This window comes from Parus major, chromosome 15, assembly GCF_001522545.3.
Source record: "Parus major isolate Abel chromosome 15, Parus_major1.1, whole genome shotgun sequence".
NCBI classification, from domain to species: domain Eukaryota; kingdom Metazoa; phylum Chordata; class Aves; order Passeriformes; family Paridae; genus Parus; species Parus major.
Window position 1 is genome coordinate 1,925,974 of NC_031784.1, and position 13,138 is coordinate 1,939,111.

The following is a 13,138-nucleotide window of genomic DNA, read 5'->3' on the forward strand; positions in this document are numbered from 1 at the left end:
GCCATCGAGGGCCAGGCCTGGAGGAGTTGCCCTTCCCAGGCACGTCTCTGAGCTCCCTCTCTCCCTTCTGCCCTTTCAGGAACAGAAGTTTTGCCAGCGCTATGACCAGCTGATGGAGGCCTGGGAAAAAAAAGTGGAGCGCATTGAAAATAACCCCCGGCGCCGTGCCAAAGAGAGCAAAGTGCGGGAATACTATGAGAAGCAATTCCCGGAGATCCGGAAACAACGCGAGCTGCAAGAGCGCATGCAGAGGTTAGAGGAGAAGCGGTAGGAAGGGGCTGAGCTGGTATCAGACAGCCTTTCTTTTTTCTTGGGGAATGGGTGTGGGATTTGTTTGCGGGAGGAGCGGGCTGGGGTGGCTCTCGGCCCCTTTTCTCCCTCTCTAGTCGAAGGCAGAAGCCAGCAGACATGAATCTTGCTGCTTTTTCCCCAGGGTGGCTCAACACAGAGCCAAAAGGAGGAAAAATGTCAGGAATGTGAGTGCCTGTCTCACTTCTCCTGCTGATCTCCCAGCTGGCCACATCAGAGCCAGGGGTAGCTCCCTTGTGCCGGCCAGCTGGCTGGGACAGCACTAATTCCTGCTTTACTGGTGTGCCCAGATTAAGATGTACAGAACTTGCAGGTGCATTTTTTGCTCATGCTGATGATTTAATACAGGCACATGCCCTAGTGGGAACAGAAACATCTGCTGAGGTTATTGGAATGACCACAGACGATATGAAGGGAGTGAAATGTCTCTCTGGAAGGGATGTCCCCTGTCTCTCCCAGCCCCTGTCCGTTTTCCTCTCCTCATTGGAAGTGCAATTGAGGTCATGTTGTTTTCTGCCAGGAGGAGACACAATTTCATAATCTCCACCCTTTTTGCTGAAAACTCCCTGTCCTTCCCATTTCTGCCCTGGCATCTTGCCTGGGGTCACCTGATCTGCAGAAAACCTAAACCCTTCTGCCAGCATCCCATCCTTGTGCCCCACTGACAACTGGGTGGGTCCAAACTTCCTAACTGATGGCTTTATCTTGTCTGAAAGAGAAAGGGAGAAATGGTACTGAGAAATGTTTTCATTTTTTACCTGCTTAATAAGAAAAGTTGTAATTTCTTGGGACATGTGGCTGTTACTGTAAGGGAAGGATGTCAATGGATGGGTTTGATTTAAAGCTTCCCACAGGATTTGCAAACCAGATGTGGTGGCACAGTGCTAATGGCTGGGTGCTAACACCAACACCTTTGTGCCATTGCTGTGGTGGGGGGTGAACAGGAGAAAATGTGGGGGAGAGGGCATGAAATGTCCTTGTGTTCCAGCAATCCAGGAAGTTGACACAGGTAAGGAAAGTGGTTTGAGGCTCTTGGTTGCGAGCCCTAAACACAGGCACCATTCCCACAGTGAGGTTGTGGCCTGGGCAGATCGTTGGGATATGGCTGTTATGGAGGTCAAAATGGTCTTGAATGTGGTTTGCTGCTTATGAAATGGAGCACCAGTGCCTGAGTGTGTCACTGCCCTTTCCCAGCAGGGTAGGACAGAGGGGCAGTGGAGGGCTCTCCATGTCAGCCGCACGCAGTGAGCACGAGGTGTCTGAAATCATCGACGGGCTCTCGGAACAAGAGGTGAGACCAGCTTCTCCTTTCTCCTCCTCTTCACCCCTCATTCAGTCTTCTCTGAGGAAGCCAAGACAGGACTGCCAGGGCACACACTTCTGAAGTCCACTGCCAAATCCCACTAACTTTAGGTCCCACTGAGGTCGGGGAGCTTACCATGACACCAAACACACTTTCTGGACAGGATCCAAAGTCAGAGCTTTATTTAATTTGCATCAGCATCTCCCCAGCCATGTGAGAGATAAAATGGAGCTGTGTAATGGTTCTGCCAGAGCAAAACATGGAGCTGGTGGCCAGTAGGTTGGGTTTATCAGCATTTGGCTGTCTCTTAGGGACCTTAAACCCCAGCGTGCTGCTCATCCTGGGTAGCACCCCATAAACACCTTGTGGCTGTGGTTTATACTGGTAGTAAAGATAGGAAGGGATAGGGATAAGGGATAGGGATAAGGGATAGGGATAAGGGATAGGGAGCCAGCGCCCAGACTGCTGGGTGGAGGGGTTTTTCTGTTTCATTTTGTTTTGAATGGGCTGTGTGGCTTGACACAGGGGAATCCTATGGAATGAATGGTTTGTACATGAGCCAGTTGGCCCACATCTTCTGGGAGTGCTCCATTCATCTTGAAACATCCCCGTGACCTCGGCTTCGTTTGGATCTGGTTTCACAAGGGTTCCACTCTCTTGGCAGGGAGGCGAGCTGCAGTGAATGGATCATGTTTGGGAGGGGAGAGCAGCCACTGCCCAGCAATAGCTGGGATGTTTGCTGCCTGTGGGCCATGGCTGATCCCTCTCTGGGATCCCAGGCACTTTGCTCTTAGCCAGTTAAGGTGACAGTGTGGAGGACATGGATCTTGGAAGCGAAGGGAAATTTCACAGCCCTGCAGAGGTGCTGGCCAAGTGGAGCGTTAGCTGATCGCCTCCACTCCCCTGCAGAGTGTGCTGCTAAACCTCACCCCAACAGCCGCCTGCTGAGCCCCAAATCTGCTTTGCTTGTCTCAGAGGAGACATTAAGAGCTTGCAGCTCTTCCACAGGGTTGGAAGGAGCAGGGAGGTGAGAGCTGGGGAGCATCTGTGGCAGCAGGGCCAGCTCTGCCCCAGCATGTTGCTGGAGAGGAGGGGGCTCTGGCTGGTGGGGTGTAGTGGCAGCACTCGGCACCCCAAGAGGCCCTGTGCCCTCAGCTGCTCCCAGCAGTGTCCTCTCTGCTCTCCACAGGGGCTTCTCCTGTCACCAGGGACAGTCTGCAGGTATCCAGGTTGAGAACCAGCATCTGTAAATTAAAATAGCAGCACTTGGGACCTGGCCTTCCTGAGTCAAGGGTTGGAGTTTGAGCAGTGACATCCCAGGGAGGACTCAGACTGGTGGTACAATTGGAAGGGGGTGGCTAGAGCATCCCTTTATCCACACAGGGTGGACCTGTGCCAGGGGATCACCAGCAGCTCAGCCAGAGGGACAGTCCTGGCATTTAAGCAGAAGACAGCACAAATGAGACAGCACATTGGCCTCTCTGTTGCAAATACTTCAGGAAACCAGTGTGCCCAGTCTGTCCTGTCCTGGTGTGCAGCTGGAGCTCTGGATGAACTTTGTGCTCCATAGGATGGAGTAAAGGCATCAGATTATGTCCCAGGGTGTTGAAGTAAGGAATGACAGCTCTGTTTCAGTGGCATTTGAAACATCCTGGAACAATTCAGTATTCCTGTGGAAGGGAGATGTGATGTCTCCCTCTGCCCACCCTTTCAGAAAGCTTTGCATAGCTGGCCCACTCCCCTCACAGTTGGGGTGGGGGGCTGAACCTCCATGTGGCTTTTGGAGGCTGGGACGAGATCAGCATTCCCTGTGCCATCACTGCTTTGACTTGTTTCTCATCATGGTCAGGAGCTGTTTCACTTAAGTCAGGCATTTCCATGCAGGATCTTGAAACCTTTTATTCCAGAATGAAAGATTAATTGTTTCCTGGCTGACAGCGATAGCCTCTTTCAGCATTTAATTTACAATTACTCCAGCAATAAAGCTGTCTAGTGCTTGCTTTGAATTCTCCTGTTCCTCTGCCTGTCCTTTTCCTCTCAAACATCTGTCCCCTGCAGTCCCCACGGGCCCGTGGTGCTGACCAACTGTTCTCTTTGCTTTCCCCAAAGAACCTGGAGAAGCAGATGCGCCAGCTCGCCGTCATCCCGCCCATGCTCTACGATGCTGACCAGCAGCGCATTAAATTCATCAACATGAACGGCCTGATGGATGACCCCATGAAGGTCTACAAGGACCGGCAGGTGATGAACATGTGGAGCGAGCAGGAGAAGGAGACCTTCCGGGAAAAGTGAGTGCAGCCCCCAGAGCTGTGTCTGTGCAGCCCTTGGGGAGTGTGGGCAGGGTCCGTGCAGGGCTGCAGCCGGAGCCCCAGCACACGGAGGTGTGAATCTCCCCAGTGCTTGGCTTGGACACATCCAGAGTAGCTGTGTTACCTTGAGCCTGGCCACAGGGTGATGCTTCTGTGCAGAAACTTCAGGCCTTGCTGTATGGATGGGGTGTTCCTGCCCCTGTGCTGGGCTGTGGAAAGAGGCTGCTTGTTGTGGCAGGGTGAGAACAGGAAGTTCTTCAGCTTTTGCAGTCCCTGTTGTATCAGCCAGTTTAAATTTAATGCCAGGGAAGTCAAACACTCCATACACATTTCCTTTCTGGATTTTCACGCTGTCCTTTGGGCACTGTGTGTCCAGGGGATTTTTGGGACTTGCCAACATCCAAGCCCCTTATGCAGACCCCCTCAGGCTGCAGCTTCCAGCTGGTGCCTGTCCCTCAGTGCTCCATCCTGCTGTCTGCAGGATTTGCCACCGGCTGCTGTTTCCATGGATGCGTTCCCACATCAGACACGTGCAGACTCTGGCTGTGGTGCTTTCTCCTGTTTGCAAGCAGTGCTTGAGAACAGCTTGGCTCTATCAAGTGAGATCACTTGGGGAGTCACTGATTCCTTCCCTGGGTACCACTGCGCTGTTAGCCAAGATGTGGGTGCTCAGCTTGGTCTCAGATTAGACTCCCCTGTATCCCATAGCCCAGCAGGACCCAGGTGTGTTTGCATGGAGGACTGGAGTGCCCCCAGTGTGCTGTGGGTCTGTGAAAACAGAGCTGAGGTTCAGCTTCCAGTGGGATGAGCTCTGCTGGTGCTCCCTGCTGTGGACCTGAGGGACATGGAGGTACCTGGATGCACCAGAGCTGCTTAGTCCTGAGCAGCAGCACCACTTAGTCTGGCCTCTGGACAATCAGGGGATGGCTCCATGGATTACCAGCCATGCTGGAAGCCTCTCTGTGTCCAGGATCCCTCCTCCTCCCCCTGCTCGTCAGGACTCCTGTTTGCAGCTGAAATAATTAATTGCCAAGATGGACTGAAAAAGAACAAAACAAGCAAACAGGCTCCAAGCCTTTGATAGAGGAGAATCCTCATTGCTAATTAGCCTTAAAATGTGCCACTCCAAACAGCGAGGCTTGCCACAAATGACGCAAAGGCTAATTACTTGGTCTTTAATGGCAGGGCTGTGCCTGGCTAATGGGGCTGGAAGAATCCACACCCAGTGTGTGCATCCTGCAGTGCACGGTGGATTCTGTGTCATCACTGTGGGTGATGCAGAGCTCGAGGCAGAAATGCAGCAGGGTTCCAGGGCTCTCACAAAGCTCATTTTGAGAGATTGGTACTCGGGAGCTGGAAGGAGGGTGTAGGGAGTGCTGCCCCAGCTCTCCCCCAGCCTGGCGTGCCGGTACCCGAGCTGCCTGCTGTGCTGCAGCTTCTGCCCTGGGTTTTTAAGGTGAACTGGAGTTGTGTCATCCGTGATCGTGACCTAGAGCTGGCCTCCTCCTGAGACCAGGAAAACCTAGTTCAACCTTTTGTTCAGCCCAGTTGGCAGGGGATCTTGGAGTAAACAGGCAGGCGCTGCAAGGCTGACAAGCTCCAGGTCTGAACTATTTTAGCTGTCAGAACATAACCACGAGGAAGAACCTGATTTGATTTGCTTCTGGGCAGGATTTCAGGTCTCTGTTGAGAGCCCATTGCTGGCCTACTCCCAGGGAAGCTGTGGTTTGCTGGTGAAGGAGCAGGGTGCTGCTCAGGCTTTGTTGTGCTGGGCAGTGTGGGAATGCAGCATCCATCTCTCATTATGGGGAGATGGCCTGGCCCATGAAAAAGAGTGGATTGTTATTTGCACTGCCTCTGTTATCATTGATAACATGACCTCAAAAACCCTGTCCTGTGGTTAGCCCTGGGTTTGTGCTGTGTGCAGAGTGAGGAGCCAGCTCTGGCTCCCTGCCCTCATCCCGGGTTGTCTGAGCAGCCTGTCTGGTTTGCTTTCTTCCGGTTTCTTTTGTACCCCCTAGCATTTCTGGGTTTTTTTTGTTCTAGTGACAGGGATCTTGCAGTGCCACCCAAACCATATGGGAGTTCTGCATCAGAATGGCATCAACGTGGGTGACAACACCCATGTCCTGCTGCCATGGCTGGGGTTGGTCAGGCCCTCGCTGAGTTCATTTTAGTGCTTTGACCCCAAGTTTGGCATTGGGATGAAGCAGCAAAAGCAGGAGAGAGCTCAGCCAGCTGCCCCAGGGGAATCACTGTCAGGGCTGGAGACATGGAGCCATATCCTGCCCATGTTACACCCACACCACAGCTCTCCCACCTTTTGCCTCCAATCTGTTTCCCCAGGGCACAGAGCTGTCAGCTCCTGGGAGCTGGCAGAGGTGCACATGCTGAACGTGGCTCAGCCTGGCTGCTCAGCTCCCTGGGGCAGAGCCTGTGCTGGTGGCCACCTCTCCTGGCACAAAGTCACCACTCACTGGGCTCTCCATGCTTTGGCAATGCACTGGTTAACTGTGCTGCCAGCAGCAGCGCCTCCTGCCAAGGGCTTGCTGGCCCTGGATGCTTCCACACCAGCTGGGCACAGGGATTTGTTAGAGGAGGTATCTCTGCTAGTGGGGACAACTTCCCCTGAGCGGGCAGTGTACCCTCCAGGCTGCCAGAGCCAGGGATGAGCTTGCTGACAGCTCCTCCACTTGCTGGGCATGAGGCGGCGTTCGTCGGAGCTGCTCTGCCACTGGGGATCTCTTGAGCAACTCAGCAGTGTGGCAGCTCTGCTTCCTCACGGGGTTTGGGTTTCCCTTCCTGTCCTTTGCAGCTGCTCCCAACAGCCCAGCAGGGCTTGGGGTCCTGCTCAGTGCCAGGGCCACCCATGGCCATGATGCAGGCTGTGATCATGTGGGGGATCCTCACCCTTTCCTTGCCAGATCCTGAGGCCTTGGCCAGGTGTGCCTGCCCTGTGTGCCTGCCTTGTCCTGCTCTTGGCACAGGCTTGGGTGGCCATGGGATTGAGCAGGGTGATGAGCCAGCCCCCCTCCTCTCTCCCATCCCACGATGAGCATTTGCACATCGAAGCTCCCAAGCAGCCCAGCTCCACTGGGCTAAATTTAAAGTTCCTGTCTTTCTGGGAAGCTGAGCAGCAGACAAGTATTTTCTCAAAGCCCAGAGTCCCTCTGGGAGCTGGCCTTGCAGCATGGCAGGCTGGCTGTGCGGGGTCAGAGCCAGCACCCACAGTAATCCTCTCCTCTCGCTCTGCAGGTTCATGCAGCATCCGAAGAACTTCGGCCTGATCGCATCCTTTTTGGACAGGAAGGTAAGCCTTGCCTGCCTGGCTGTAACCTGAACTGCGCTGCCTCTCCTCCCATTCTGGCTCTTGGTGCAGATGCTGGGCACCTGTGGGCGGTGGTGGCTCCAAGCCCCGGGCACGGTCCAGACGCCTCCCGGCTCCCTGCAGAGCCAGGGACTGAGTCAGCTGCGGGGAGCCGGGAGCTCGGAGCCGCGCGAGGTGTGAACGCAGCCAGCCTGGCGCGTGGGCACACAGCCCACCCCGTGATCTGCCTGGGGAGCTGCTTCCCAGCATCTCCCGCAGGCATTTTGCACCAGCCAGGCTGTCACACAGGGGGTGGGCACCCAGCTGCCCAGCACAGAGCGGAGGGGTCTCTTTGCTCAGGGAGAGAGAGGGTTTTGAGGATGGACTGAGCCCCATTTCAGCCACCAGTTCGGGTGGGTGTCCTGGAAGCACACACACCTCCCCTTGGTGACAGGGAAGTTCACAGGAACTGCCTGACCTTTCCCAGACCTTGTGTGTTGTGCTGCTTGGACTTCTTGTTTTGGCTGCTAATTGGGCTGATGGAAGAAGGGTTTGAGAAAAAGACCCAATGCAGGAGTGAGTCTCTTGTCCCATTCTGAGCAAGGCCAGGTACCATGGGACAGGCCATATGGGCAGATCTTGGACAGATCCAGCCTGAAAACACAGCTATGTCCATCATTTGAATGCTCTCCTGAGCAAGAAACATTTGAAAGCTGCAGCTTCTCTGGTCCTTTTAGTTCCTTGCATCCTCTGCCCACCTCATGCAGAGTTTCATACACACAGTGTCCACTCACTCTGGGCGAACCACTCTGCTCTCAGGGGTGGCCTGCAGAGGTCACTTCCAGCCTAAATTATACTCTGATTCCTCATAACTCAGGCTGGGGAAATAATTTATAAGACCTTGACCTTCCTGTCCAAAGCAGCAAGGAAGGCCAGCAGCCACCTCGTGCTGCTGCTGTTGCTGTAAGATCCCAGGCTCCTCATCCTTTCGCACTCGATAGAGCCGAAAGTGGTGGGACTTGGATGATGCTCACAATCCAGTTTGTGTTCCAAGCTGTAAAATGTCTTCTAATTTTATTTGTACTCGTTTGTAAATCAGGCTGTAATTATGATACAGAACACATCCATTATCCTGTTGGAGAGAGATGCAAAGTATGGCTCAATGTAATGAATTAATAGATTTTTAAATTGCATTATAAAAAAATAGTGATCTTAGCCCTTGGAACAGATGACTGTAAGTTTTTGTGTTCGCGTGTGTGTGTGTATAATCAGGGCTAAATTAGAAAGAGATCCAATTAACACTTTAAAAGTTGCAATCTGTTTTTGCAAATGGTTCCACTCCTTGCAGAGGGATGAGTGAGCGCAGCCCCCGGGCACCCTCGGGCACTCACAGCTGCCCCAAGCTCCTGAGGACTTGTGGCACGATGGATCTGTGGGATAATTTTTCTTCATGAAGCCACTGATCCTGTATGTGAAGGGGTAGCCCAAGGCTGGTGTTCAGGTGGCCACCCTGTTCAGCACAGGACTTCTCCCAGCAGGGCACACTCGGTGCTGTTCAGGAGCAGGATATGTCCTGGCCACAACTCCTTGCTTTCCTAACGTGTCCAATCTGTGATGGTGCTTGTGGAGCCAACCACTGGAGTTGGGGTGGCAGCTTCTGAGCGCTGGGATCTCAATTTGGCCACAACAAAGTCGAGCCAGCGAGCTTAGCGGCTGGAAGTAACACCAGCTGACAGTCGCGTGGCAGGTTGTGCCTCGTGTAACTGCAACAGAGGCTGACAGGCGGCTCCTTCTTCTGCCTCTGCTTGCCACGGTCATCTGGGGTCAGCCCTGCTGTGCCTCCAGCACGGGGTGATCTCTGCTCAGCACCCCATCTCCGTCTCTGCACGCCTGCGGGACCGCCCTGCTCTGTCCTTTGAAGGGCTGAGCCTTTTTGCTAAGACACCGTGAATTGTCTCGTTCTTCCAGCTGCACTGGAAGCCTCAGGGAGGGAGGTGTGGGGAAGCTCTTGGGCTGCAGGTCTTCAGGAGCAGCAGGAGACCTGGCGATGACCGGTTCTGAGCTCTGCTCCTGGAAGTGTGTGCCCCAGCAGCACACGAGGACAGCACCTTCTGTTCCCTGAGCTGCCTGTGTCTTTGCAGACGGTGGCTGACTGTGTCCTCTATTACTACCTGACCAAGAAGAATGAGAACTACAAGAACCTCGTAAGAAGGAATTACCGGCGGCGCGGGAAGAGCCAGGTAAGAGCTGCAGGAGCGCGTGGAAGCGTCATCTCTCAGGCTGAGCAAGGAGCTGCAGCACTTTCTCTGAGCCCCCCAAATGCTGCTTTTCCCCCCCTCCTCACATGGAGATGCTGCTTGCAGGCTGTGATGGCTCGTGGTTGTGCTCTGTGTAGCTTTTCAGAACATGCTGTTTAATGGCAGTTGGTGTTTGTCCATCCCCATGCCAAGGTCACGGCGTCTTTAAAAGAAACAAACAAATCCAAGATGCTTAAAAAAGGGAATGGAAAACTGTGGAAAACATGGCAGTGTGTCAGTGGCATGGGGTTGCCCATGCAGCCTGAGCTGTGTGTGAGAGCCAGGTGGGGTCTGTGTCTCTCTCCTCTGGAGATGGCAGCCGAGGTGCCAGTGGTGACAGGGGCTGGGTGGGGCTGCTGCTTTGCACAGCCTGCCCAAGGCTCTTCCCATAGCTAAAGGTGTGGGAGGAAAATGACTTGGGTGGGAGTGACTTCTGGTGACACCTGAGCAGAAGCAGATAAAGCCATGGGAAGTGTCAAGGGGTGTCCAAGATCCCTGTGAGGCCTCCTGTGGGGCTGGCAGATGTGACACTAAGGCTAGAGGAGACCCTTATCCCTTTGTTTAAGGGCAGAGCACATACCAGGGCCCTACAAGGTGCCTGAGGGCAGGTGACTGAGTCAACCCTTGCCATTACCGTGGCCAAGATACAAATCTAGACATAACCTTGGCAGTGTTGCTGCTGATACCATGATACCCAGGAACAGGTAAGTGCTGACCTTTTGGGAAGGTCCCTTATTCCCATGAATGCTTTCAGCCAGAGGCAGCTCCTGCTGGTGAATCCCCAGATCATGAAGTGAGTGATTATTCATGTCACAAGGAGAGTGAGGTAGCCACAAAGGGACTGTCTCCCCAGAAAATGAGGGAATAAGGATGGAAAAACTGGCCTGGCCCAAGACACCACTGACATCAGCAGATCTTCACGCTGCATGGCCATAAAAAGCAGCACTTGGGCCTAGATCCTGATTGGGAAGCAGATAGGTAGCCTCACTCCAATTTGATTTCTGCAGCATTAAGACATCAGAATAGCTAGCACATGACAAATGTCATGGACAGGGCCCAATTTTCCCTTCTTTTTTTCAGAGACATTAGAGATGGATAAAGCCCTATTAGATTATCCAGTCCCTCTCCCAGCAAACACAGGGTGGTTCCCTCCAGTACATTTTTATAGTGTTTACCACGGTCTGTTTTGTTAGATCACAGCAACTAGAACATGAGGCCACATTTGTTTCTTGTTAGCGGTGGAGACATTGAGCACAGCTCACTCTGGTTTCAATGTTAAATTGAGCAAGTGTGGAGAGTGAGAGGCTTTGCTCTGCATCTGCCTACCTACCCCAGCAGCCACAGACCTGCCCACCCTGCACCCAGCAGGGATTGTGTTTGTGTTTTGGGTTTTGGAATGATCCAAAGCATCGCTAGTTGCAGAATTTCCCACGATGCTTTCCACATGATCCAGCCTGAGCAGTGGAGACGTGTGCTGCCCTTTGCAGCCTTGTTCAGTGCCAGCCTGCAGAAGCAGGGGCTTGCTTCATCGCCTGTAGGACTGTTTTTGCAAGTAGGAATCGCACCAAAGGGGACAATTTGCACCTCCCCTGGAGCAGACCTCAGCAGGAACATCCTCGATTTTGATAGAGGAGCCCTCGTGAGTCTGGGAGGAAGTGACACAGTGAATATTTCAATATTTCCCATTTCTGTTGGATGCTCAGGTAGAAGGTGGGATGTTCAGACAAGCTTTAAGAGCCAAGGACTGGCTGCATGATTCACACTAGGAGAGAGATGCAGAGCAGCAGCTGCTGCATTCAGCCTGGAGCACCTCTCCCACAGGGATCTTGGGAGGTTTTGAAACTCACACTTTGTGCTGTGATACCTCTAGTATTTGCATCCATTTCCTGTAAGACTGCATGAGGGGAGTGCTGGAAGAGCCTGTGTGCAGGCTTGGGAAGGGCATGAGGGGCTGGGTCTGTGCTGCAGAGGAAGGCTCTGCTGGGGAGAGACTCCTTTTAGGGTGGCATTTTAAGTTAATAAAAGGAAGAATATGTTAAAAATCCTATCAGAAGCTGGTGGAGCAGTGAGGCATCTCCTTTTCACCTCTTCAGGGAGTCAGGGTCTCCCCTGGGTGTGATGCTGATGGGATCTGGTTCCACAGACCAGGAGTGCTCATTTGGGAGTAACCTGTCCCAAAGGCTCAGCCAGCACCTTGCTTGCTCCCTGCTTGTTCCCAAGGGATGCTGGATTGTTTGGAACCCTGTGCAGGTCCCTGCAGGTCCCTCATTCTGTTTTCCATGTGGGTGAGGAGTGGGGACTGTGGCTGGGGGGCAGCAGCATGGGGCTGACGTGGCACTGCCAGCTCTGCCCAGTCTCTGCAACTAGAGATGGTGACAGGATGAAGAACAGAGGACACACGGGGATGGGCAGTGTGCAGGGAGGACACAGAATCATGGGCAGCCTTCCTGCAGCCCATGGAGGCATGGCCTCGTGTTCCCTGCATTGCCCATGCTCCGAGCACGGATTTTCCTGCTGGTAAAGGTTCAAGCAGTTAAACACCAAAAGCTGATCTTTAATTAATTTGGAGGAGGGGAGGAGAGGTTGGTTTTTGTATCAGATGAAAGGAGAGCAGATGAGATCTGATACAAAGAGCATTTCAAGTGGCCCAATGCTGGTTTTTTGCTCCTTTTCTCACGGAGAGGTTGGTGGTCTTATTTGCTGTTGGAGGCTGCAGGGAGCTTGAGAGCGAAGGGGAGATAATTACACTCAGAAAAAAGCTACTCTGTCAGGACTATCTTTGTGGCCTACTTATTAAAAGTGCATTAAAAAATAAGAATCCCACTGCTCCCTGGCTGATGGTCCCCTGGCAAAGGATATTCCTCATAAAGCTGCTACTTACTGCTAAAAATCTCCTGCCAAGAGCAGGGACTTCACATGATTCCACTTCCAGTTTGTCAGAAAACGGAGCAGCCGCCCACTCCCGGCACTCCGCCTTCCATGGCACTGCTCAGTGGAAGATACCCACATCCAGTGGGTCAAAATGCATAATATTGAGGCTCCTGAGATTAAGATCTTTCTAAAATAGTCCTCTGTGTTTGTGTATGAAAAGGCAATATAACCCTGTGAGGGGGGAATTGATGGGAAGAGTAAAAGCTTCCTCGTTATCACTTCTGACTAAAGAAAAATAATTGTGCCAATTGGTAAAACAGTCTGATCCAATAGTCAGTGTGCAGTAATAAGCATAAATTTGCATGAGCTTGTAATGACAAACCCTTGTGTTGATGTGTCCATCCAAGTCAGGGTCTGTGGCAGTCGCTCATTCAGGGTCTCTCCGGGAAACCTCTAAATTCTATAGCAGGCTTCTTTGGGAAGCTGTTTTGCCCACTTGTGGGAACACAAGTGTTGGGCTGGAAGGAAAGTGACTCTACTTCAACATAATTATTCCGTTTGGAGTGTGAGATTTTTATTCCAGAGTAAATTTGCATTGATTTTGGAGTAACATTGCCCTTGCGGTAGTGGAGCAGCAGCAGCGTGCCAGATACGCTTCCTGCCAGTGAATTGCATGGGGGGGAAAAGCCATCATCTCCCACACACTGCTGGGGTGGGCAGGTGGGCAGCTGTGCCACCAGGC

At 52.8% G+C, this 13,138-nt stretch overlaps 1 protein-coding gene across 11 annotated transcripts in view; it reads left to right on the top strand.

Moving 5' to 3' along the window:
• NCOR2 (nuclear receptor corepressor 2) overlaps positions 1-13,138 on the top strand; it is a 225,921-nt gene that overhangs the window by 144,875 nt on the left and 67,908 nt on the right. For 5 of the 11 annotated variants that reach the window (XM_015644014.3, XM_015644018.3, XM_015644019.3 and 2 more), the window contains 5 exons: positions 80-267; positions 1,504-1,600; positions 3,722-3,900; positions 7,177-7,231; positions 9,370-9,468. In XM_015644014.3, the coding sequence (XP_015499500.1) occupies positions 80-267; positions 1,504-1,600; positions 3,722-3,900; positions 7,177-7,231; positions 9,370-9,468 (618 nt within the window). The remainder of the gene's footprint in view (positions 1-79; positions 268-1,503; positions 1,601-3,721; positions 3,901-7,176; positions 7,232-9,369; positions 9,469-13,138) is intronic. The other 6 variants (XM_015644017.2, XM_015644023.3, XM_033518077.1 and 3 more) reach the window with 3 other exon arrangements.